Source organism: Papaver somniferum, unplaced genomic scaffold (genome assembly GCF_003573695.1).
Source record: "Papaver somniferum cultivar HN1 unplaced genomic scaffold, ASM357369v1 unplaced-scaffold_17, whole genome shotgun sequence".
Classification (NCBI taxonomy): Eukaryota; Viridiplantae; Streptophyta; class Magnoliopsida; order Ranunculales; family Papaveraceae; genus Papaver; species Papaver somniferum.
The window spans coordinates 126,780-152,836 of record NW_020626596.1 but is presented as its reverse complement, the minus strand read 5'-3'; the positions used below and the strand labels follow the sequence as shown (position 1 = coordinate 152,836).

Here is a 26,057-nt window from a genome sequence, read left to right as displayed (position 1 = left end):
CTGCAATGAGAAAACAACTTCAGTAACCAAAGAGAAGTGCAACTGGGGACTGCTCATCACGGTCCATCCCCGACAACAATCAAGCATTCATGAGATAAATCCAGAGACGCGGCCGAAACATTTTTCTTGAAGAGACAGAGGGAGCCACGATTAACGACGTGACTCTCTCACTTCTACTTCTTCATTATCCAGAATGTTTCGTCCATGTGATATTCCAAGCATCCCAGCATCACATCCAGGAGAGTATGATAAGATTGTATCAAATCCCATAGGCGTGGATTCAAGGAGATGCAATTAACGTAGGCTACACCTGGGGTCTGAAGCCTCATTCATGTTTAAAAGCTTAAACACAGTCACCACCTTACCAGCGAATGCAGCAGAAGCACTTCCACGAGAAAATAGGCTCAAGATAATGACACATGGGGACCACCAGAATGGGGTGCCTTCACTTCCCTCAACCAGGTTATTACCGATTTCAAAATCATCCCTGTCTAAGTTTTACGAGCCGCAAGAATTTCTCAACATGAAGACGTACACGCGCATCAAAGACCCCAAAAGTACGCCACAGAGATACATTCACATATATGGCCACGCCATCGGATCTAACATAAGTATAACTGGGGACTGCTCACCACATCCCGTTCCATGCAATAGTCCAAGATTCAGAAGATGGTGCAAAGGATGTCGCTTGGAACAAAATCTTTAAAGATTTGATAGCAGCACATCGGTAACGGAACGCTCTCAGCTCGTCTACTTCACCCAATGGGTCCAGAAGATTTCGACCATGCAAGCATCCACAACATATCATCATCCCAATCAGAAAGCCCATGCACCAAATAACCTAAAATCAAGGATGGACCAACAACGCAACCACAATCTCCAAGATTGGCCCTGACATGATCATTGACGAGCACGTGTTTCATCCATCTATCCCAAGATCGAAATGGAGTTTGGTAAATTTTGAAATCCACTGGAGAGGTTATATACTCATTCTTCTAGAGTCAGAGCCTTATTACACATTCTGGAGAAGATCGACGGTACTGTTGGGTGGATACATGTGAGAGCATCTACCTTGAGTTCTCCTGGATTTCCTTGCCGTTGATTATAACTATTGTAGATTGCTTTGTTGCCATTAATGTTGTCTCTACCACCGCTGAAAAATGATGAAGACGAGCCAGACGCTGCAGATAAAAGCACGAAGCCGAACGAACAACAAAAACAGAAGAGGGTCGATACCCCTTTTCATACGAACGCAGTTTCTAGAGTTTGAACAGAATAAGGATTCCTCATTGCTCCATGAAATGGAATAGATGACTAGGCACACCACACTCATGCTCCATATCCGGAAAAGTAGTGTTCCAATATCTCCGCTCCATGACCGAAACAGCAGCACGCCAGCACGAGGGACACCAGTCGCTCAACCTACAAACGTTCCATGGCTCTAGCACTCTGTGGTCAAGTCAACGCTTCATGGCTCCAGCACTCCGTGGTCAAGACAACTCTCCATGGATCCAACACTCCGTGGTCAAAGCCAACTCTCCATGACTCCGACACTCTATGGTTAAGTTAGCGCCAACACTCTAGCATTCCGCGATCCAGCCAGCAAGCCTTCCAAGTGTCATTTCCACCGTTCCACGGACTGAATCCATCAACGCCACCGTCACCATTTGGTATCAAAATTTCCAGCGCCATATTTTCACCATTCCACGGACTGAAGCCAGTTTCCACCATTCCGCGGACTGAATCCAGTTTCCACAACTGAAGCCAATTTCCACCATTCCGCGGACTGAAGCCAGTTTCCACAACTAAAACCGATTTCCATCATTCCGCGGACTGAAGCCAATTTCCACCATTCCACGGACTGAAGCCAGTTTCCACAATTGAAGCCAATTTCCACCATTCCGCGGACTGAAGCCAATTTCCACCATTCCGCGGACTGAAGCCAGTTTCCACAACTGAAGCCAATTTCCACCGTTCCACGAATCAGGAGCCAGTCGTGCCATCTCTGCTTCTTTGTGACCTAAGCCAGCCAAGTTCCATCCACCGCTCCACGGACCTAGCCAACAGCACCGCTCCACTGACCTACCCAACAGCGCTGCTACGCGGATCTAACCAGCAGCACCATTCCATGGATGTACCCAAGCAAGCAGCACCGTCCATCATTCATCCATCATTCAAAGCCAACGCTCCATTGTCCCTTCCAATCTAGTCATGCCATTGGCCCTTCCGAGCTAGTCATGCCATTGGCCCTTCCAAGCTAGTCATGTCATTGGCCCTTCCAATCTATCCTCTCCATCGGCCCTTCCATGATAGCCTCGCCATCGGCCCTTCCAAGCTAGCCACGCCATCCACCTTTCCGTAGTCATTCAAAGCAGCGCCATCTCCACCAGTCAAGGAAGCACCATGTTGGACTTTCAAGACATGCCATCTCCATGCATTCCGTAACTTAGCCGGCTAGCAACATTCGCCGCTCCGAGGACCAAGTCGCAGTACCACCTCTTCTAATTAGCAGCCAAAGTTGCAATGCTGATGCCAGCACCCCACGTCCAAACCAAATTTATGCGAAACCGCTGATGCAAGGATCGCAGATTCTTCGTACCTCCTGACAAAGGTTAGCCAAATCTCCCTGACAATCTCTTCATGACTTGTTGTTTTGATTTTATCCTCACCTGTCACCATCTCATGCTTACCCCGCAACAATGCCACTGTTCCGAGCTAAGCAGGGGACTTAATGTTGATGGTGGTTTTTAGATTAGGATTAAAATCCTAAACCTTGCATCTGATGTGACATCACTCTGCAAGGAAACAGAGCCACGTGTGATATCCTCTCCACTGGCATATTCATTGAGCCGCTCAATATACTTACATGAAATTTATCCAGACTGGCGAATCCCAAATGTTCTGTAAATTTCGGCGCCTCGCGTATATTCACTTAATATAAGTTCCTCTGAATGCCTTCTATATATGCTATGATCTCCGGCTGAACTCTTAATGTTGATATGGCATGACGATTCGTGTTCACTCGCAGCAGAGTAGCACGAATCTCCAAGTATCAAGAATAAGATCTCTGCATAAGGTATTCAATCAGAAAAGCATGTTGCTCTCTAGCAACAAACTTAAAAGAGCTATGTGTGGACACATAGAATTCAGTCAATCGTCCTGACTAACTTGCAGAAGTTAGGGTTTCGCGCCTCGCGCAATATACCAGACCTTGCTTGTCAAAATTAAGCCTAAGCAAACTAAGTAATTAATCCTCCATGGATTAGTAGGTGCAGAACCTCGCCTAGAATAAGGAAAAACAGGGAGCCGCAACAGCAAAAAGAGGCGTGGCCATGCCCGAGGCCAGCTAAAGCCATTGGCCACGCCACGACCCTATTTCCTCGACCAATCAGGTCGCCATACTCTCAACAGAAGTATAGTCGCGCCCTATGTTTGGCCGCCCCCCTTTTGGGCCATTCAAGTGTCCTCTGAACTTGCCACCATACATTAAAGACCAAACGTGCCCTACCAAAACAACATATTGTTTGGCATGCCAACATGCCACTCTACCGCGGCAACTTCGCAACATGCTACCTCGCAAACATGCCACTTCGTGGCAACCTGCCATAAATAGCCACCCACGGAAATTCTTACTCTCGTGGCCGTTCCCACACTATGGCCTTGCCATAGTTCCTTTGGCATATCCATGGCGCTGTTTGCACAAAAGTAGCAACATGCCGCAGCCGCATGCCACGTGCACTAATTAGGGTTTCAACATGCCAAACCCTAATTTGGCAAATTCCTACCAAAGCCAAATAACGTTTCCCAGAGCAAAGAGATTGGCGTGGAAACAGGGCCAATGTTGGCACACGTGGGTCCGACTCTACGGAGCCTAGTTTTGGCCACGCCAGACCCTAATTCTTCCACGGAGACTTGGCCACGCCAAGCCCAAATTCTTCCACGGCGAATTATTCCACGGAGCCTTGGCCACGCCAAGCCCAAATTCTTCCACGGGGAATTCTTCCCACAGAGACTTGGCCACGCCAAGCCCTAATTCTTCCATGGCGAATTCTTCCACGGCGCCAAACCCTAACTTCGGCCACGGAGCCAATTTTTAGTTTTTTCCATGCCGCAACATCACTGGCATACCACTATACCGCGGCTGCTAGCATGCCACTATGCCACGGCTACGCCACTGGCATGCCATTAGCATGTGGCCGATGCCACTTCGCTATACAACAAGATGTGGCCATAATCAATGGCCGTCCTTCTTCATGAGATGCAATCTCAGCCATCCAAGTTCGCCACCGAACCGGTAAGATCGTGATAAGTTTTAGGCGACTAGCCAAAACGAGCCTAGCATCACATGATATTTACCTGCGACAAGCCTCTCGATTTTAACTTGCCACACGGAGAAAAGTGCTACATGTTTTCCACGAAAACACTCGAGACATCAAAATATGTCATAAACTGGGGGATGCTCATCAGGGTATTGGTTTGGCGGTTTACAACGTGTGGCGTGCAATGCGCCCGTTACAAGAAAGTGTCATGAAATGGGATAATTAGTGGTGGTGAAAAGTAACGGTGTAAACAATTCATTTCCTTCATCATGGAAGCGTAATGACTGGCGGTTACACGAATTCACTTCCCTCATCATGGAAGCATAACGTCTGACAGTTACACGTTACTCTTTTCTTCCACCACTCAATCGTTTCCACTTCCTATGATACCAGGATACGTTTCACTATGACTTGTATAAATTGGTCTCATATATTTCCACCAAACAATAAGTTTTGGTCAGGAAAACAATACAACATCCAAAAATCATCTGATAGCTTTTTCATCCAGCTAGCCAGTTTAACTTTCTGATACAAGTCACAAAACGACCACACTTTCAGAATCAACTATTCTGGTCTCAACACTTTATTCGCTTCCCTCCCTAAGACCAACCCTTCTCCTTCACTTTGTGACCGAAGCAAGCCTGGAACGTCCATTTCTTGGTTTAGGACAGGATTGTACAGATTGATCTCTCGAATCAAAAGTACTCTCGTGCAGTACATTGTTTAGGGTTTAGATTCGTTTCTCACCTACACACACCCAAAATTACCAAAATCAGCAGAAACGGTTTTCGCCCACAAACACCTATTTATAAACAATACCGGCATAGTATATTTATCAAAATCCAATGCCAGAATTATGCAAAACTATGCAAGAGTAAGAAAATCATAATTCTGGCATAGATTCAATAATTTCTTTAATGCCGGCACTACCCATAATCTACACATAAACTTGGTCATTTTCATCCACTGTGCCCGGCATGGATTTAGAGAAAATTTTCCATGCCGGTACAAATGGCGGCATAGAAATATAATTGCTTTTAGTGCAGAACCAATACCGGTGATGTGGAACTTAAACATTTCAATGCCGGAACCACCCATAATCCACACAGAAACTTGGTCATTTTCATCCATTGTGCCCAGCATGGTTTTGGAGAAAATTGTTTCGTGCTGGTACAAATGGCGGCATAGAATTTAAATTGCTTTTAATGCCGGAACCAATACCGGTGCTGTGGAACTTAAATATTTAAATGCCGGCGCTTGTCGTGTAAAGAAAACTTACAGAGACAACATTTTACGAGAAATCTAAACATGTTCAACATAAACCAAACAACTGAATCATGCTTAAATGTTCTTATCATAAACCAAAAGTAAACCAAACAACTAAAGAGTTCAACCAAAAACAAGTTAGAAATTGTTCAAAACATAACAACCACCATCCAAATAACGAAACACAACTACAAAGTTCATCACTTGGTCTTTTGCTTCTTGCCAACGGGAGCCTTCCTTGTTTCCCCAAACAAAGATCTTGCACTTGGGTCTTCAATTTTATCAAGCTTCTCCACGACTTCCTTCATTTCTTCAATGGATAGCACCTCTCATTCGTCGTACTTGCAACCTAACATCTTCCACAACTTGCGAAGATGACGCCGCTAGTTTCATACATACAACACATAATTAGTATATACATGCTGATATATAGAAAGGTCAAGCTGATACCTTTCAGTAGAGGCTGTCATGAAGCAGGGTAATTGCTTATATCCAAGTTGCCGCATCACACGTCGAGGATCAGCCATAACATATCCCTTTGGGTGGAACAAAGGCCCATTGTAAAATAAAACGTTATAGAACCTCAAATATTGGAGGTTTTCTCTAGCCTCCATGTAAGGGTCAAACACAACATCTTTGGTAGTCATCGCGTCCAGAGCCAATCTCATATCTGTCAGTCGACGATTGTTACCGGGCTTCAGATGGCTGTTGAACTGGTATCTCTTGGCTCTAGGATTCTCGGGGTCATCAATGGGTATAATCTTCAAGAAGGGCTTGCCCTTGAACAATGCTGGGAAATGTTCATAAGCCCACACCTATACAAATGCGAAATGATACATATAAAAATCAGTAAATTTTGTTTCTAAGTTCATCATAAGGGTACATGTGAACGATTAAATAAGAACATAAGTTTAAAAAAAAAAAATTACCTGGAGTAGAGTGAAATTCCCGAAAAATTGGTTTGTAACCGCCTTAGAGGCCCTTCTCATCTCCGTAATCAAATGTGTTATTACCACCGTGTCTCAAGAATAGCTAAAGACCTCTTCCAACGGATCCAAGTATTGAAGGTAGTTTGCACTAACCCTGTTGCCACTAGTGTCAGGGAATACCCTAATGCCCAAGATGAATAACAGGTACGTAGCGACTGTATAACGAATCTGTGCGGGGTCCCATCCATCCTTTTCTTTTCTCTGCGTCGTGTCTTCAAACTTCTTCTTAAGCAGCGTCAGCTTGATGGTCTTTGTCCTACTAGTCTTAGATACATAGAAGCTTTCCACAGAAGTTTTGTAGTCCCAACCAAACAACTTGTTAGTAAGAGCGTGCAACTTCGACCATTCTAGCTCCGGAAAATGATCTCCTTCTGCAATTGATTTGCCGGTAACACTCAAGCTAGAATGTTCTGAGCATCATCAGGGATCAAAGTCATCTCGCCAAACGGGAAGTGCATGGTATCTTTTCACCATGATACCTTTCGACGAAGCAATTGACTGTCACAATATCTGGCTTCACATAATTTTCAACCAAAGGATATAGACCAGAATCCTTTACTAATGTTTGGACCTCTTCACATTCCTTAGACAAATCCCAATGAGACGCGGCTTGGTTTCGGCAAACACGCACAACCTTCTTATGATCCTACAATTAGGAGATAATACGATTAATAGGTTTTATATAAATACAAAATAATACATATGCACGAGATAAAAATTCTTACATAGGTTTGATAGATAGTACGAGCCCAAGAGTCCTTGTAGCCAAATAGATGCCCCGGATCAAAAGAAGTTGCACCCCAAATTCTACCACGATCAAGGTCAGGTATCATGTCATCAATATGAGGAAGGTGTGAACCTTTAACTTTTACTTTGCCTGTGCCCTTTCCTTGTGTCGGTTGTTGACTTGGCCCACCTTCTTCCACTACTACTTGGCTTTGGGTTGCTAATTGACTTTGATCAATCTCATTATCTTCCTCCTCACTTTCCTCTTCCTCTTGCTCATCTTCCTCCTCAACTGCTCCTGTAGGTTCACGGATTTTGAGTTTACTATGGTCACGACCACTCTACCAAACTTCACCTCTTGTATCAGCCCCCAAAAGGATTTTTCTACCTTGGTCTTTCCCTCTAGGAGGCAGAGACTGAGGAGTACCAAGACCGTCCTTCCTTCTTTTTTTAATGCCAACATCTTTAGTTTTTCCTTTGTTAGCTTCCTTTGCTTTAGACCTATTTCAAAAGAAGCACAAAATAAATATAAGACAACTAACTTTCATTTCTAATATCAGCACAGATACACTACATAACGACATAGAATAATCACTACAGGCATACTGAAACAAAGTATCGACCATGTCGTGACCAAAACACGGCATAGTAATTTCAAACCATTACATGTCGGGAACTAATACCGGCATTGAAAAATAATTGACGAGGATGCCGGTAATCTTTAGGAATTTCCTGGATACCAAAACACCATTGCCGGCACATACGTAAAATTCAAACTCATGCCGCAGCAGAATTCCGGCATCGAATCTAACCTAAAATGTGTGCCGGTACCAATAACAAAATCCTAGGGTTTTATGTTTATTAGAAGCACACTACCGGCATGGTATTCAAACTAAACTGAACGCCCGGTACAGGGTTCTAGTGTGCTCTTCATCCGAAATCGAATGCGACAACTAATTTTCGGTGTGGTCTTCAACGTAAATCTTATGTCGTAACGCAGTGCCGGTGTGGTCTTCATCCTAAATCGAATGCCGTTACACTGTTCCGGTATGGTATTCATACTAACTTGAATGCCGGAAGCTACTGAAACTCAACTATTTCAGTTAGGGTTTGCGATTTTGACCTAAACCCATAGCTACAAATCGGTTGAAACACTAATTAAACACTTCTAAATCACTTACCTTCTCATAGAAGCCATTTTTACGAGAAGTTGATCGTCTGAAGCCTCTTGTTCTTCGTGTTCTTGCTCTTGAGCAATCAAAGCAAGCCTTTCCTATAATTTCTGTTGAGCAATCGATTTTGATTTTGATTTCGATTAGGCATCTGATTTCTTTCGTGGAGGCATTCTTATGGATTCGGGTAGGTAGGTTAATCGACGAAGAAATTTTTGAATTAACGATTAATCGTCGATGAATAACGGATGAAGAACGATGAAGAAGATGAAGAAAAAAATTTTTGGAACCCTAACCCTAACCGAGTATGCCGGAACTGATAGAGAAATGGGGGATATGTATTTGTTTTTTAGATTTTAAGTTTTAGGGAAAGAGTATAACAGTCTTTTCATAATATTTTTTAATTAATCAAAGGGTGTTTTAATATTTTCTCCCCAAAAAACACCCCTTAGCAGACACCTTTGGTTGGGGAAAGTAATTCATATCCCCCAATTAGTTTTGATATCCCCAATCGCGCGTTCTTTAATTTGGGTTCTGAATTTTAGGTTTTTTTCTTTTTCTTTTATTGATTTAGTTTGATTTAGGGGAAAGAAATATGAGATTTTTATGTGGAAACATTTTGGTCTAAATTTTAATTTATAGATTTGGTACTTTGGAACTTATTTTGTTTCAGTTGATAGTCGAAAGCAATTGACAACATCTCAATTTTTGTTAGTTATTAGGGTAGTTTTAGTTCAACTGATGGTAAAAACAACATGTAAGTGAGCTAATGGGAAATAACTTTTAGATGTGTTAATGGGAATAAAGTTTTTAAAGGTTAATGGGTAGCAGGTAGCTAGGTCAGAATTAGATACATATCTAACTTACACTCCAGTTGATGGATTTTGCTTTGATTTTGTTTTTAAATTTTTTAAAGCAAGAAAAAATCTCATTTCTTTGATCATAGTATGCCTGAATTGTTTATCATATTGGTGAAGGAATAACTATGAGCTTCAAATAGTTTGTTCAAGATGGGAGTGATATTATAATTTAGAAATTGTGATTAATAGAAGGATTTAGGACATTTGCTTCCGTGCATCTCTTCAAGAAAGAAATGTTTAATAATCTTGCTGACAATCACAAGGAAATAAATATAGTGGAGGCATAATTTTGTTCCAGTGTCAGATGCTCTTTTTTGTTAGTTTAATTTTGTTTTGATCTTTTGCGCTTTTTTAGTTGTATTCGCCTGCATAGGCTTGTGTATTCTTCAATATTATCATCTTTGCCAAGAAAAAAAAATAATAATAAAAAAATCTCTTCAAGTGAATTATTATGTTCTGCCAGAATTTTTGAGTACCGAATTTCAGTGGTTTGTCTTAATATATCGATCTTTAACCATTTAACTTTTTTGTTAACTGTTCTTTTTTTTTTAATGTGATCTCTTTAGCCCTTTAAGTTGGATTTTATGGTTAATTGAAATTTTATCAGAAGTCACCATTGTACTTTAACTGCCCTAATATTTTTTACCGGCATAATTTACATAACACTTAGAAAATGTCTTTAATTGTAGGAACATGTGGAAGAAGTACCCTGAAACCAAGTGCTTAAGAAACACAAAGATGAACCATGAGAGGATATTCGACCATGGAGATAACAATATATGTGATTGTATTGAGATTAACTTTTACTAAAAGCCTTGAAGTTGTTGTCGAACTATATCTTATTCTTCTTGATTTTTGCTAAGTCTCTTCTTCTTGAGTTTTTTTTCCAAGGCTTTGTGTTGCAAAGATTAATCTATCCAAATGTATCATCCAGAAAAATAACATCATTTTTCATTCTTTATATTTTTATTTTTTTGCAAATGAGTATATATTTATTGAAAATATATTGAACAGAATGGCAGGTGGCAGGCGCATCGTACATGCGTGTTATACTAGTAATAGAAAAGTAAAGAAGGATTTAGGAGTACCTTCTCAGTTCTGATGTCTGATTGGAAAATAAAAGAAAATATTAGCAGACCATCCTATTACATACGATAGTTATCCAGGTGTATCTTAGAAAACGAATCCGATTGAAAGAAGAATGACAGAGGTGTATAACCAGTTTTAAAGATGGAGCTTTCTTCCAAAAAAAAAAATCAGTGGTTAAGTTTCGTGTTGATAACGTAATGCAAAAATAATAAGGAAAGAGAAAGAGGCATGGAAAGAGAAGGATTCTATTGATATGAGTTATCTGGTTACTCGGATACAATATCCTTTATATATATATGGGAAAGGGAAAACCAAATGACTTTGATTTTGGATCGCACATCCGTGTACATGGTCCATTTAACATCAATTTAATAGTATAAACTGTTTTTAAGGGTATATAAGTCATTTCTTACCCATTAGACACCCCTTATAAGCACACCCTAGTTAGGAAAATAGATTTGTATAACTTCAAAAGTTTTATGTATGCCCTAAAACATACATGTTTCAAATTTTAGGGTAGGCAAAAATATCAAAATGGGCTTTAGAGCCCACAAAGTAAAACACGTACAAAGTCTGTTCAAAAGTTTTTTGAACTGAGTGGAGTTCATTAGAACGAAGGAATTCAGGCTCTCCTATGTTGTTAGGGTAAGGAGTACTTATGCTGATTTGTTAGGAAAGTGTTGTGCTAATGCCGATCCATATGTTGTTCAATACTATGCTATATTAGTATTCTGGGCGGTATGGAACCAGCAAACTCTCCCTAGTACTTACTTCTGCACTGATGTGTGTGTGGTCTCGGCATAATTCAAACTTAAACCAGTGTTGCTAGTGCCCATGCATAGAAAGTCGTCCTAAAATATCCCTTAGATTCCTTGCTAGTGGCCATGCATAGAAAGTCGTCCTAAAATATCCCTTAGATTCCTTGCTAGTGGCCATGCATAGAAAGTCGTCCTAAAATATACCTCTGTTTCCTAATTAATTGTTTTATGGCGCGTTTGGGAATGAGAAGTAAAAGCGCTTATGCTTTTTCAGAAGCTCAAGTTAAAAAGTAAAAGTCAGAAATAAAAGTATTTTCCATCACAAAAAAGTTGATTTTCTTTTTGCTTCTAGAAGTCGAAAAACTTTTCCTGAAGTGTATCCAAACACGGTAGTAGGACCGGGTTCGAGTCCCAATCCCATCATGATTATTTTCTTAGTTTGCAAGAAAGTTTGTGCCTATAAAAGAAAGGAAATATCGATAGTTTCAAACTCGGTCCATATAGTTTTTCCCCGCGAAGCTTTTTCTTTTTCGTCCACCATGAAAAAGATGAAGGGTACTACTACTAGCTGCATTGATGATCAAATACTATGTGAGATACTAAGCAGACTTCCATTGAAATCGCTTGTGCGTTTCAAACGCGTATGCAAATCTTGGCAATCCTTGATTGAAAAGGATCAGTGGTTGATCAAATTACACCATCGACGGCAATTGAAAACAAGTCCACATCTCTATTTTTTGACCAGTAAAGCTGTATTAGAAAGTCCACGGGTCTTCATCGTGAATCTCATGGTGTCTTTTCCTAAGGATGAAAGCGTTAAATTTGAGATTCCTTGTACAGCAAACTTGTGCATAGACACAAACCACAAAGAAATAACTACAGCAACAAAAACCATGCAAGCCATATCGAATAAAGATTTGTTGGTTTGTCAGCATATACAAAAACCCATCAACGGTATGATATGCTTAATCGACAAAATAGAAAGAAAAGATATGGACTTTGACAATGAAGTTAAAGAGGATCATGCTGCAGGTCTATACAATGTCATCACCAAAGAAGCGACACCTTGGATCAGATCAGCTTACTTAGCACAAGTAGAGAAATTATGTGACTTATCGAAAGTAGATGTATATCGTACTTATGAATTTGGATTTGATCCTACAACAAGGGAATACAAAGTGATTTGCATGTGGAGCATATCTGGGTATGAGCTTCCAAAATCGGAAGGGTACATGGAGTACACAATATACGAAGACGAAGAGGAGAATTACAAAATGTGCGAGGCCTTGACTCTAGGCAGCGACACTGCTTGGAGAAGGATTGATAAGGTACCACCGTCAGGTAAGTTCTCTAAAGATCTATATGGTTCCGTTTATGCGAATGGTTCCATATATTGGATGTATTACAATGATATTCGTCCCATGCTAGTGGCCTTTGATGTCGGGAGAGAGGATTACAGAGTTATACCAGACCTTGATATGATTGGTATTGATCGGCCTAACTCTTATTATCTTATGGAATTGGATGGGCATCTAGTTATAGTAAAGAACCCAGATAATCACACTGTCAATCTGTGGATACTTGATGACGACTGCGACAAAAATACAAGTACTACAAATACTAGTAACATCAAATGGACTAAAGAGATTATCATGTTACCTATTTGCTGGAGTTGTCAATATGTTCGGCTTCACGCTGTCGAGGGAACTGAGTACTTGATCTTAGAACTATCTGATGTGAAGAGTGATGAACCTCGTTATCGCGATTCTGTTTTCGTTCATTCTTATAATCGGAAGACGAAAACTTTCAGCAAGATTGAAATTACTGGAGATGAAAGCGCCAACTCCTTCTTAGGTGCCAATATTGGTCATCCCTCTTACAAATTTACAATGTATGTTGAAAGTCTTTTGACCCTTCAGAGGAGTTATAGGTGAGCTATGGAGGCACCTGACTTGAGCTCAACCAGCAACGGGGGACTATTTTCTGACAACGTATAATATATTTGTATATTATAATTTTTTATTTTTATTAGATTTATGATAAGAATAAGAATCATAGATAATAAAAGAGACGAGATTAAAGTGGTTGACAAGAGATTAAAGTGGTTCGGTCACTCGATTTATATCCACTGATAAACCTCAAAGGGGAAATTATTTAGATCATCAGAACATTCTGAGATAATTCTACAGTTACATAAATATTCCTGTTTATATAGGATAATAATAGAAGAAGCAGTAAACCTAACCTCAGAAGATAACAAACTAATCTTGAATAGGTAGCTTGAAATTAGGATTTACCAGCTGACTTGATCTTCTGTAACTTGACTCATAACCAATGTGGCATATATTCCAACAATTTCCTCATTTGGGTAATAAGGAGTTAATAGCAATTGCCATTACTTGTATGGTTACTCATTTTCTAGCTATGTTGCTTTGTTATTGATTCATTGACTCAAGGGATAAAAGAAAGTTCTTTATCGTATATTTGTCTTAAGATTGTTCATTGCTTTCATTTGATTTTTCCGATTTTGGCAAGCGTGGTGCATTTGGTAGTAACATAGGGAATGAGACCCGTTCCTGAGAAAGGTGTTTTTTTTTTCTTTTTTTATAGATAAAGAGGAATGAAACCTCAACTGGCGATCACCTCTGGGTTGGAGTTGCTGAGCAAACTGCCAGAAACCCTTTGGTTTGCGTCCAAACCTTGTAAAATAGTATTAGCTATTAAATTTGTTGGTTGATAAAATTTAAAACGAGAAGGAAAAATATTGTCGATAATATTCGGGATAATACTTGTTACAGTAAGATGGTCCCAAGACCCACCAAAATTACAGTCGATGCTATATTTAGCAAGGTTGACTGCTAAAAAAAATTCCATGTCATTAGTTGTGCTCCAAGTTCCAACTTCAAAAACTTCCTTCCCGTCGTAATCTAGAGAGAAACGGGCTCCTATCTTGTATGCATACATGCTCCTGATTAGCTTGATTATTTGGCAGGAGTTGGATTCAAAATCCATTCTGCTTCCTAATGTTGTCGTCCAGTTGTATGCCTCCAGTGCCGCCTTTTATTTCACTTCCTCATTTGAACTTTGCCCCTGCAATGTCATGTATGATCGAAAAAGATTAAACCCATACTATAACTTCCAGTGGTAGGGTTTAGATAGATTGCCACATTTATTTTCAAAGTGAAGAGTATTGGTGGCATCCTTCTTAATCTGAATTCAATTGTTTGATTTTCAGCCTCCTCTTTGGAGTAAGACACATTAGAGAAGTTGCAATTTTTCCTGTCAAATTCAACTTTCTGGTAGTTTATGTAATAAATAATATTCCTAGATATCCTACCAGCATTTGGCGTTTTCTTTTCAAAAGTCAAATCACATCTGTCTTTCCATACGTGTCATATGACAACAGAAAACATCTCAGCCCATCCCATTGAGTGGGTTCTGTGACTTTTGACGTTTAGAAGATTTGTTAACCACTCATGGAAGTCATCCCTATTGTTGAAAATTTCATTTGGTTCAAAGTGGAGTTCTCTCCAGACTTGTTGAGCTACAGGGCAATTGATGAACATATGTGATATGGTTTCCTCTTGACAATTGCATATTTTACAAATTTTGTCAATATAGTGAAGGTGTTTTCCCATTCTAGCTCCTGTTAGTAAGATAGAGTGGGCAGCTTTCCAAAGGAAAACTTTGATAGAAGGGGAGACAACTAGATTCTAGATGGCAATCCAATTTTTTGTTTCTCTTCTATTGATATTCCTATGTGTTAACTCTTTGTAAAGAGATTTCACAGAGAACTTTCCATCCTTTGACAGATACCAAATAACTCTATCTTCCTGACCAGTATGAATGTTTGTGTGTGTGTGTTATTTTCCTAGCAGTATGTGAGAATCAGTTGTAAGTTCCATTGTTGATGTTCATTCATTAGATCAGCCACCTTTTCAATATTTGTAGGGCAATTGTTAGGTTTACTGATTAGATAATCTGAACCTTCAACCCAACTGTCCTTTCAAATATTGATTTTGTTGTCGTTTCCCACTAGCCATTTTCCATACTTTTGAATGTTTGCTATGCCATCTAAGATGCCTTTCGATACCCAAGAGTCTGTTGGTTTTGGTATTGCAGACATGTGCATAATATCTGAATTTTCAACATACTTGGCATGCATGACTTGTGCACCCAAGGTATTAGGTTGTTGAAACATTCTCCATCCCATCTTGGAGATTAGAGCATTGTTAAATTTTTCCAAGTTTATGAAACCTATCCCTCCTTCCTCTAAAGGGGTACACACTCCTGTCCAAGATTTCAGGTAAACACCTTTTGATTTACCATCTTCTTTGCCCCATGAAAAATCCCTATGGATTTTATTCAACTCATCAGTGATTGTTTTTGGTATTTTAATACTCATTTGATAATTTGCCATTATGTAAGTTACATGTTTGATCAAGACCGTCTTCCCCGCGGGGTTGATAGTTTTGTTATTCCATCCCCCCATCTTGTGTTTGATGAGATCAATCACTGGATGAAAGGCTTTAACTTTTGACTTGTTAGCAAAGAAGGGAGACCCTAGATACTTATCTTTAAGGGATATAGGATTAACCTTCATGAGACCTGTTATACTCAATTTCTTATCAGAAGAGGTGTTATTGCTTGAAAAGATTACAGACTTAGAGAGGTTTATCATTTTCCCCGAGCAGGAGATTAAACTAGCAATCATGTCAAGGATGTTATTAGCTTCATTTGTGTTTGCTTTGCAGAAAATGATGCAATCATCCGCAAATAATAAATAACTAATGGGAGGAGCTTTTTTCACAATTTTGATGCCATGTATTTTTCCTTCGTTTTCCGCTTTCTTTAGAGTTCTGGAGAAAACTTTCATACATAGGATGAAGAGGAAAGGGGACAAAATATCCCCTTGCCTAATCCCTCTAGTTGGATTGTAGGTTTCACAAGGGACTCCATTCAATAAGATTGCAAGACTAGTAGTTGATCTGCATTGATGTATGATATGGCACCAAGTTTTTGAGAAACCCATTTTTTCTAGGACAACTAATAGGAAGGGCTATTCAACTCTGTCAAAAGCTTTTGACATATCTATCTTAATGCCCATCCATTCCTGTAGATCTCTTCTGGTTCTCATATTATGAATAATCTCATGAGAAACCATAGTGTTGTCAGTTATCTGCCTCCCTAGAATTAAGGCAGATTGGTAGGGAGAGATGATCTTACACAGCAAAGGTTTCATTCGTTTGGAAATGAGTTTGTAAGTTGTGTTACAAAGAGATATTGGTCTAAAGTCCCCTGGCGTAGAGGGTAGTTGGACCTTAGGAATGAGGGATATAAAAGTGGTATTCATTTCCTTTAGCATATATCCAGTATCAAAGAAATTGTGAACTAGTTTTATCAGATCCTCTCCTATGGTTTCCCAATTATCTTGAAAGAAATTTGGGGGCAAACCATTGGAACCAAGAGATTTATTTCCTTCCATGGCAAACAGAGTATCTTTTATTTCAGCATCCTTAGGTGTTTCAAGGAGGAGCTCATTTTCTCTATCAGTAATAGAAGATGGTATTAGATTTATCAAATCCCTATTTAGGACAGGAGAGTTGGTATTGGAGATGCTCTTGAAATGATCAGTTAGACAGTTTGAGATTTCACTTATTTTCTCCAACCAGGTGCCATTTGGATTTTTGATAGACTCAATTCTATTCCTGCTGTATATCTTGTCCTGGCAACATTATGGAAGAAAGAGGTATTTCTATCACCCAGATTTATTATCTGATTCCTACTTTTGATTTTTCAGTAATTTTCTTCAATATCCTGCGATTTACTCAGAGAGGTTTCCAATCTCTTTAGAGTAGTATGGCATCTATTGCTATTGTTAGACAACACTTCTATCTCTTTTTTGATCCTAGAGATATTGTTTTGAATGTTGCCAAAAGTATTTTTATTCCAACTATTGAGGGAAACTTTAACATTTTTAAGATTTTTTGCAAAAGATAAACTCACAGATCCCTGTCTTGTTGTGCTCCAAGTATCCATGATTAATCTCTTGCAATCAGGATGTTCCATCCATCCCCCAAAATACTTGAAAGGATAAGCACCATCCTTCCAAATAGGGTTAGTTTTAATGATAATAGGACTATGATCAGATCCCCTTGCAATGAGATGATGGATTGTGGATTTTGGGAAAAGTTCAATCCATTTTTCATTGCTCATGGCTCTATCAAGTCTCTTTTCCACTCTTGAGTTATCAGTTCTATGGTTGCTCCATGTGTAAGGATAACCTTTAAACCCCAAATCTTGTAAATTCATATCAGAGATTTTATTTCTAAATATAGTGGCTTCTCCTTCATCAAATAAGTTACTTCCCTTTTTTTCCTCTCGACTGAGGACAACATTTAGGTCCCCCATCACAAGCCAATGAATGGTTATGGTTTCAGCTATACTAACAAGCATATCCCAAGACTGTTGTTTATTAGTAGGGTATGGGCTGCTATAGAAAGCTGAAACCATGTATAAACTGTTGGAACAGTTTTCTTTGTCTATAGCATTAATCTGGTTATGTGTTGAGCTATCTATGGTAATAGTAAGATTATGTTTCCAAATCAGGGCCATCCCCCCTGCTTGGCCTCTAGGAGGGACCAACCAATAGTTATGGACATTCACAGATTTTAGAATACTATGCATTTTTCTATTTGGTTGTTTAGTTTATAGCAAGCAAAGAATGTCTGGATTTTCCTTATTCAGGATATCTAGAAGGTACTTTTGAGTATTTTTTTTGCCTAAACCTTTCCAGTTCCAAGTTATAACTACAATAAATTCCCAGAAGTAGGATATTATAGGATAGTCCTTTCCCTTTTTCCTATGATAGAGCATACTAAGTTTTGAAAAAATTTGCTGGATAATATTATAGTGTAACTTGGAATGGATTAGTTTATAGTTTAGGATTACCTTTTGGGCTTTGTCAGACCATCCTGCTCCAGTTCCTTCTTCCTCAGTCACTGTTAATTCTCTCTTTTTCTGATTATCCATCAATGGCATGTCCTTTGAATGACTGTCGTCTTTGTCTTCCATTACTTCTACAAAAACTCTCTTTTTCTTAGCCTGGCCTGAGTATTGTGCTCTTTCCTCCTGGTGGACAGCTTCAAATTTCTTGAGAAGGTTTGCTGGCCTTTGCTTCCTTGTCCAAGATTTTGTTGGGCTTTCTTAGACAGCTTGCTGAGGTAGCATCTTTTCAAAACCTGATGGGATTATAGGAGGAGACTTTTTGTTGTTGTTTACCACCATCAGTCTATCAGAAGTTTTGATGGATGGTGATCTTATTAACTTTATGCTCGAGTTTTCCTTGGTGCATTCAGCACTTCCTCCTCCTCCCAAGGAGAAACTTTGCTCCTTATCCCATTCCATGAAATTTGTCTTAGAGGGGATATTTGTGAAGGGATCAGCGAGATCAGCAAACTTCAAGTTATGAAAGAATTCTTCCTCCGTGATAGCTTTGCTATTTACCTCCCCTTCTTCATTACCTGTTTCAACAACTTGTATTTCTTTGCCATAGAAACCCATTATTCTCAGAGCATTTGGGATGTCATTGTTTGTGACTTGTACTTTTACTAGGTACGAATCTGATGACTCCGAGTTTCCATTCTCACTGCCCTGAGATGGTTGTTGGCTGATATTTGAAGTACCCCCAACTTCCATACTACGATTGTTCGTTGCTCCCTCTTTGACAGTAGCTACTATGTCGACTGGTTTACATGCTATAGCTCCATGATCTGGAATTCTACAGATCTTGCATAACTTTGGGTGGATTGAGTAAGCATACCCAATCCTAGTCTTTTTATCTCCCACTTTTGCCCACATTCCAGTAGGCATTTCTTCTTTAAGATTGATAAGAACCATGACGTTCACATTCTTCTCATCTTCATCTCTCCCATATGGTCTTTTAGAATCTTTTAGAACTCCCGTTGGTTTGCTGATTTCATACAAAGCTTCCCAGGAAGTCATTCTTGTTGGAACCCTCTTTAGGTGGATTCTCATTAGAACATAATCAAACATCTTTTTTTTTATCACAAATATCTTTTTTATCACAAATAAGTTGTAGCTGGCGTTTAGTAATTGTCTGTTCGGAGTGCAAACCTGTCTTTTAAAAGACTTTTTCATTTATTTGTGATTTTATCCATGAAAAGAAAAGAGTAATAATTTTTAACGACAAACATCTTGTTTTTATACGACTGATTCAATTGATACTAGACAGAAAAATCTCAAAAATCATTTACAATGGATTTTCCACTAGTCCACCCATAGTTCTACAACTAATCCTTTATTTCTTATGTTTGAAATTTGAAGGTAAATTCAAAGCAGTGTGATCTTGTCATAGCATACTGATTTCTCCACCTATCCTCGAGGAGGACGAAATTTTTGTCCGGCATTCACAAATTTTAAAAAAAGTCTATCCCATTTTAACATTATAGTTCAAGATAATATGTAAAATGAAATAAGCTTGTAATGACTATCAAAGTTTACTCTAAAGTAGTTACAGATTTAAGATGTTTCCTCGAGTAAGATAGAAATGTCACTGGTTGGTAAGGTGGCCGAAGGGCACAACAATTTTTTAACAATATTAGTGAATAACTATGATTTTTAAGTTAAAAGTTTAGATTGAACAATTTGATTCTCTATACACAGAAGTTATACAGAGAGAAGGAAAAAAAGAAAGAAAAGAAGAGACGGTGAAGTTGTGTGACTGAGAACCAAGAAAAGGAAATGATTGAGAGTAAAAAACATACACATTTATGCCACGCAAGCCACGGGATTTCTCTCCGTAATTCTTGCGATCACTCTAGAATTATACTTCGTAGTAAAACAAAAGCGCCTCATGGGGCCAAAATCATTAGAAAAACTAGGAATCCTATATTTGGTTGCTAGACTCGCAACAAAATGGGCACCGCGGTTTTATTTTTGGCAGACTCGCAACAAGATGGATACGACTATATTATAGAATATATAAGTTTTATTTTTTAAATCAATCTAGAATTGTACTACGTAGTAAAAAAAACACGCAACAAGATGGGCACGACTGTATTATAGAATATATAAGTTTTATTTTTTAAATGTTGGGGAAATTTTTTGCAATGCGAATGACTAGTGCTTTTCAGCGAAATTGGTTAGCTCTCTGGCTCCTCTTGCGGCAACTCCTCCAGTCTTGGAGTTTAAAAAGCAACCTCAGCATTTCAGTCTATACGTTGTGGACATTAGTATGTTTTTTCTACTTGTCAGTGGCGGAGCCAACTTTTAAGTTTAAGGGGACGAAAAAATTTTTGATAAACTTGGTGGACTAGATTATTACAAATCAGGGGCTAAATCCTAAAAACTAGAGGATTAAACTAAAAAACTGAAGAAAACTAAGGGCTAAACATGGATTTTTGAAATTTTAGGGGGCTAGAGCCCGGGTTAGTCAACCCTTGGCTCCGCCCTGCTTGTGGGTCACTTCGGGTATTTACCTTGAAACAACAAATTAGAGATGGAGGAATTCAAAGAGTTTGATTCTTTCGTCTCCTTCATGTAGATAATATCATATTGAATTTGTTTATTTTCTTGTGTGCATATTGTATTCCTTTCAAGTTTGCAACTGACTGGGTATGATGGGGTTTGTTATTACTGAAGATTGTGATTAGAAGACTGTTTGGATGATTATTTGAGGTGATTTCCAGTCCATAGTTTTCATTTTGATCAAGTTTGGAACAGATTCAGTTAGTATTCTAAATGTTTGATAAAATGTCTGACAGAGATTAACACCAAAGCCAGCGTCACTCTGAAGGCTGCTGCTGCTGCTGCAACCATTTCATTCCCTCTAAAGAAAGCTTCAAGATGTAAGCTTTCATTAATATACGCAATTTTTATCGGTTATAATGATGTAAAATTTGAATGTGTTAGAAAGGATATTATTAGCTGTTGTTATGGCTCTAAGAAATGAGGTTGCAAACTGTCAGAACAACCTTTAAGTTGAATTATTTAACTGTTGATCAGACAGCCATCTACATCACTGAACACTTCAAACTGGAAATGAGAGGCATTAACTAAAACATATTCACCTCAGTCGCCAAAACGGCAAATACAGACCTGTTATTATTCTTATTGCAATGCCCCAAGTTACAAGTAGAAACTAAGGGCTCCTTAATTGGTGCTCAGAGAATCACTCGCTCTACAAGGATTAAAGTAGAACCACACCTAAGCCATGTAGGTATTTCACTGATATTGTGGTTTCAATGTACCAACTGGCTGGGTTTTCGTTTTTTCTTTTTTTCTTTTTATGTTTGATTGATTTGTAACAGGATGACTATTCTGAAGATGAACAATTTAAGGTCAATTGGAAAAGAGCAGCTATCAATAGTGGCTTTGGTTTTGGATTTGTTGTTCTTCCACACTTTCCAAATACTTGTTTAATAATTGTTATTCAGCTTTCCCTAATTATGGGGATGAACTCATTTCTGCTTATTAGTTTCCCTTCATTGATACCCCTCTTGCAGAAAACATGGGAGTGCTTTTGTTTTTCGCCAATATCGCCTAATTGGTTTTGCTCCAATTGCTCTAATTCAAAGAGTTTCTATGCATATTCTTAACTGGGGTTGTATACGGAGAGATGAATCGTAGCTTAGAGTTGTTTATGGATTGCTCTTAATTGATGATACTCACAATGGAAATAATGAGATACTTTTTAGTTTTTTTAGGGCACAGTTGTACTGGTAAATCCATAGAGTTACCATGTTTTTGCAACCTAGGGTAGCGTGGATATCCTAGGTACCCAAATGAAGCGTGGCATTACCATTGATATTGCCTTATGGAAGTTCGAAACTACCAAGTACTACTGCACAGTTATTGATGCTCCTGGACATCGTGACTTTATCAAAAACATGATTACTGGTACTTCTCAGGCTGATTGTGCCGTCCTCATTATCGATTCTACCACTGGAGATTTTGAGGCTGGTATCTCAAAGGATGGTCAGACTCGTGAGCACGCTCTTCTTGCTTTCACCCTTGGTGTCAAGCAGATGATCCGTTGTTGTAACAAGGTATACCTTTCTCACAGTTATTTTCCTGTCTATAAAATTTAGACTTTCCAATGCTGTTTATCCTTCCCGTGGCTAACTATTATTTCATGTGTTTCGTGTTTGTGTTTGTAGATGGAAGCCACCACCCCCAAGTACTCAAAGGCTAGGTACGATGAAATTGTGAAGGAGGTCTCATCTTACTTAAAGAAGGTTGGATACAACCCAGACAAACTTGCCTTTGTTCCCATCTCTGGATTCGAGGGAGACAACATGATTGAGAGGTCCACCAACCTTGACTGGTACAAGGGACCAACTCTCCTTGAGGCTCTTGACAATATCTCTGAGCCAAAGGGACCCTCAGACAAGCCCCTTCGTCTTCCACTTCAGGATGTTTACAAGATTGGAGGTCTTGGAACTGTGCCAGTGGGACGTGTTGAAACTGCATTCATCAAGCCTGGTGGTTGTTACCTTTGGACCCACCGGGTTGACCACTGAAGTTAAGTCTGTGGAGATGCACCACGAAGCCCTTCAAGAAGCTCTTCCAGGAGACAATGTTGGGTTCAATGTCAAGAATGTCGCAGTGAAGGATCTCAAGCGTGGTTTCGTCGCCTCGAACTCCAAGGATGACCCTGCAAGGGAAGCTTCCAACTTCACCTCCCAGGTCATCATCATGAACCATCCTGGTCAGATCGGTAACGGTTATGCCCCAGTTCTTGACTGTCACACATCTCGCATTTCTGTGAAGTTTGCTGAGATCCTCACCAAGATTGATAGACGATCCGGAAAGGAGCTTGAGAAGGAGCCCAAGTTCTCTACGTTTTCAGTTGCAGCGTATCTAAGTTGCAAATCAGAATACTCACACAAAAATAATATATCTTGATATATTAACTGTAAGAGAAAGTAAAGGAACACTAACTGCAGAGAGGATTAAAAATTTAAAAAGATGATTGAGATGTCATCTATTACTGCTGCTTCAGAGAATAAAAGAAATATAATTGAAAAAGAATCTTGGGGTTTCTTGATTTTCTATGTGTTTCTAAAGGAGATGAAATCTGTAGCGAGATAGAAAGAGAGAGAGAGATGGTGTATGAATGAGAGATTATGAGAATATGTTGTGTTTATATAGACTTAGACTTGGGGATATTCAGGAGTGGTGAACGTACAGTAGCCCTCGCTTCTTGACCTGATTCACCCGGTGCCCTAAACTTAACCTGACCCAATCTCTATTAACGTTCCAATAAGACTTCCTCCCTCAATATCTGTTTTCCCAGGTGTTGCTCTTCCGGCAATTGTAACATCACCATCGTATATACACGTCACCCTTTGTGGAATGGGATAGTGGTGGGTCAACTTACATCGATAGGATTTCCTCGGGTGTATTTTCTGGTTCACCCTTCTTTGCCTGCAATAAGCATTTGAGAATGTTCAGTTCAGAATGAAATACTAAATGGGAATAACAGCAAAACAGTATATAACTTCATTAATAATCCTGCACAAACCATAGATAAATCAAGCAAGGAAGTTGAAGAAACCACCCACCTTAAGAATAAATCCAGGAGTGTCAATATTAGTGAGATTGGGACCATGTGCATACTCAGTTCTCATGACAATCAGCTTAGAAGAAACTGTGGTTTTAGTCTTGTTCAAAAGAGCCTCTGTCCTCGTTTTATTAGTGTCAGCAATCTTAGATGCTGATGAAACCGGATTTCCATATTCTTCAGAATCCTCTTCCTGTATTCAACCAATATGTAAGTAAGATGATACACTTGGAATGCAAACCACCTTCAGATAGAAAATGAACATGCACATGTAGTTAAAGCTTCTAAAGTGCAAAACGAATACAAATTCATGGTTCTTAACTCCTACATTACCATTACCATTCTCATAGAATTCAATTTCCTTTTCAGAAAATGAGAATCCAAAATCAGATACATACAATTTCAAATTGCACATTTGCGTTATGCCTCATTTTACAAAAAAAAAATGACCATAAAAGGGACTCCCTCCCTTCGAGCCTTTCGGTCGGTCGACCCAAATATATAAAAAAATAAATGTGACCAGAAATAGCTCAATTCAACCAATGTACATTTTAAAAGGACTTTAGATACATCTTAAGAAGTTGCTTTTACTTGAAGAAGCAAAATACGTCAGAAGTTAGGCTAAATACTATAGCGCGTATGGATACGAGAATCAGAAGCCAGTATGTTTTCCTAAAATTTGACTTTTTTGTTTCTAAAAGTTATTTTGAATGTCACATCCACACTAACTTCTTGCATTTTTTAAGAACGCGCAATTGGGGGATATCAAAACTAATTGGTAGGGTTGTCAATAGATATTCGATATCCGGTATCCGTTTCCGAACATCCGGATTCCGTTAGGTTAATATCCGACATAACAGCTATCGGATATCCGATAACCTTAACGTAACGGATATCCGTTTATTAACATAACGGTATCGGTTAAGGGAGTTTCCGTTAGGTTAATATCCGATACCGTTAGTGTATAACTATATCATAAAATTTTCGGAAATTTTCGATACCTAATACGCTTTAGGTTTACTATTTAGCCATTTGATTACGTCTCTCCTAAGTAAATATCGGAAATTATCGAATATTAACGGAAATTATCGGAAATTATTGAATATTAACGGAAATTATCGAAAATTATTGAAAGTTTTTTGTATCATGAGTAGATAACGGAAATTAACGGAATAATATCCGATATCCGATAGCTTATCCTTAACCTTATCGATATTGAATTTTTGAATTCCGACGGATATTATCGGATACCGGATATCCGACAACCCTTAACCTTAACCTTATCGGTATTGCCAATATCCGACGGATTTTTATCCATTGACAGCCCTACTAATTGGGGGATATGAATTACTTCCCCCATCCAATAGTGATTGCTAAGGGGTGTTTTTGGGGGGCAAAAATACTAAAATACTCTTCCTTCAAAATAAAAAATTAAAAAACAAAATCATATCCCCGTTTCCATCTTCACCTCTTATTAATCTCTTTTAGGGTTAGGGATTTGAAACCTAAATATTCCCCACTCCCTTTCAAATTCTAAATTTTCCCCACTCCCTTTCAAATTGTCTTCTCCTTCTCTGTCGGCTCCTCAATTTGAAATCGTTTCTTTTTTTTTTTTTACATTCGGAAGTGATGAATACCATGCCGGAAGTGATGAAGACCATGCCGGAAGTGATAAAAAAATTCCAGAAGTGATGAAGACCATGCCGGTATAGATGAAGACCATGCCGGTAGTGATGAAGACTATGCCGGAAGTGATGAAGACCATGCCGGTAGTGATGAAGACCATGTCAGAATTTTTTTTTTTTACATCTTCGGAAATGATGAAGACCATGCCGGAAAATGGTGCCGGCATGCTTGGTAACTAACATTAAATGCCGTAACTAAGTACCGACATGCTCAATAGAAATCTATCAATGCCGGTACTCAAGTGAAATTTTTTTTCAAGTTTCTGGATACTTTACATCATGTGCCGACAAAGAAATTCAAGCATCATACGATGCCGGTAGTTGTACCGGCATGCTCTAGAATTAACTGACTGTACCGGCAGTGGACTGAAAAACAGAAAAAAAAAATCAAAACGGACTGACTGTGCCGGCAGGTCGATCACCGAAAATTCTGCCTAGAGGCAAACATTTATGAAAATTTCCAACATATGCCGGCATGGTATTCATACTTCTTCTGCGCCGGTACCGAGCTTTTTCAGAGAAAAAAATGGAGAATTCAAAGAAAAAACTTCTTTTTATAATTGAGCTAAAGATTCAGCAACAACTCTCTTTTCACTATCATCCACCA

At 39.0% G+C, this 26,057-nt stretch overlaps 1 protein-coding gene and 1 pseudogene across 1 annotated transcript; both read left to right on the top strand.

Annotated features, from left to right (window-relative positions):
- The first annotated feature begins 11,727 nt into the window (after positions 1-11,727).
- Positions 11,728-13,113, top strand: LOC113337671 (putative F-box protein At1g46984). The gene has a single exon (XM_026583281.1). The coding sequence runs from the start codon at positions 11,728-11,730 to the stop codon at positions 13,111-13,113; it is 1,386 nt and encodes a 461-aa protein (XP_026439066.1).
- An 8,829-nt stretch (positions 13,114-21,942) lies between these two features.
- On the top strand, positions 21,943-23,138 carry LOC113337672 (annotated as a pseudogene).
- Positions 23,139-26,057: the final 2,919 nt, after the last annotated feature.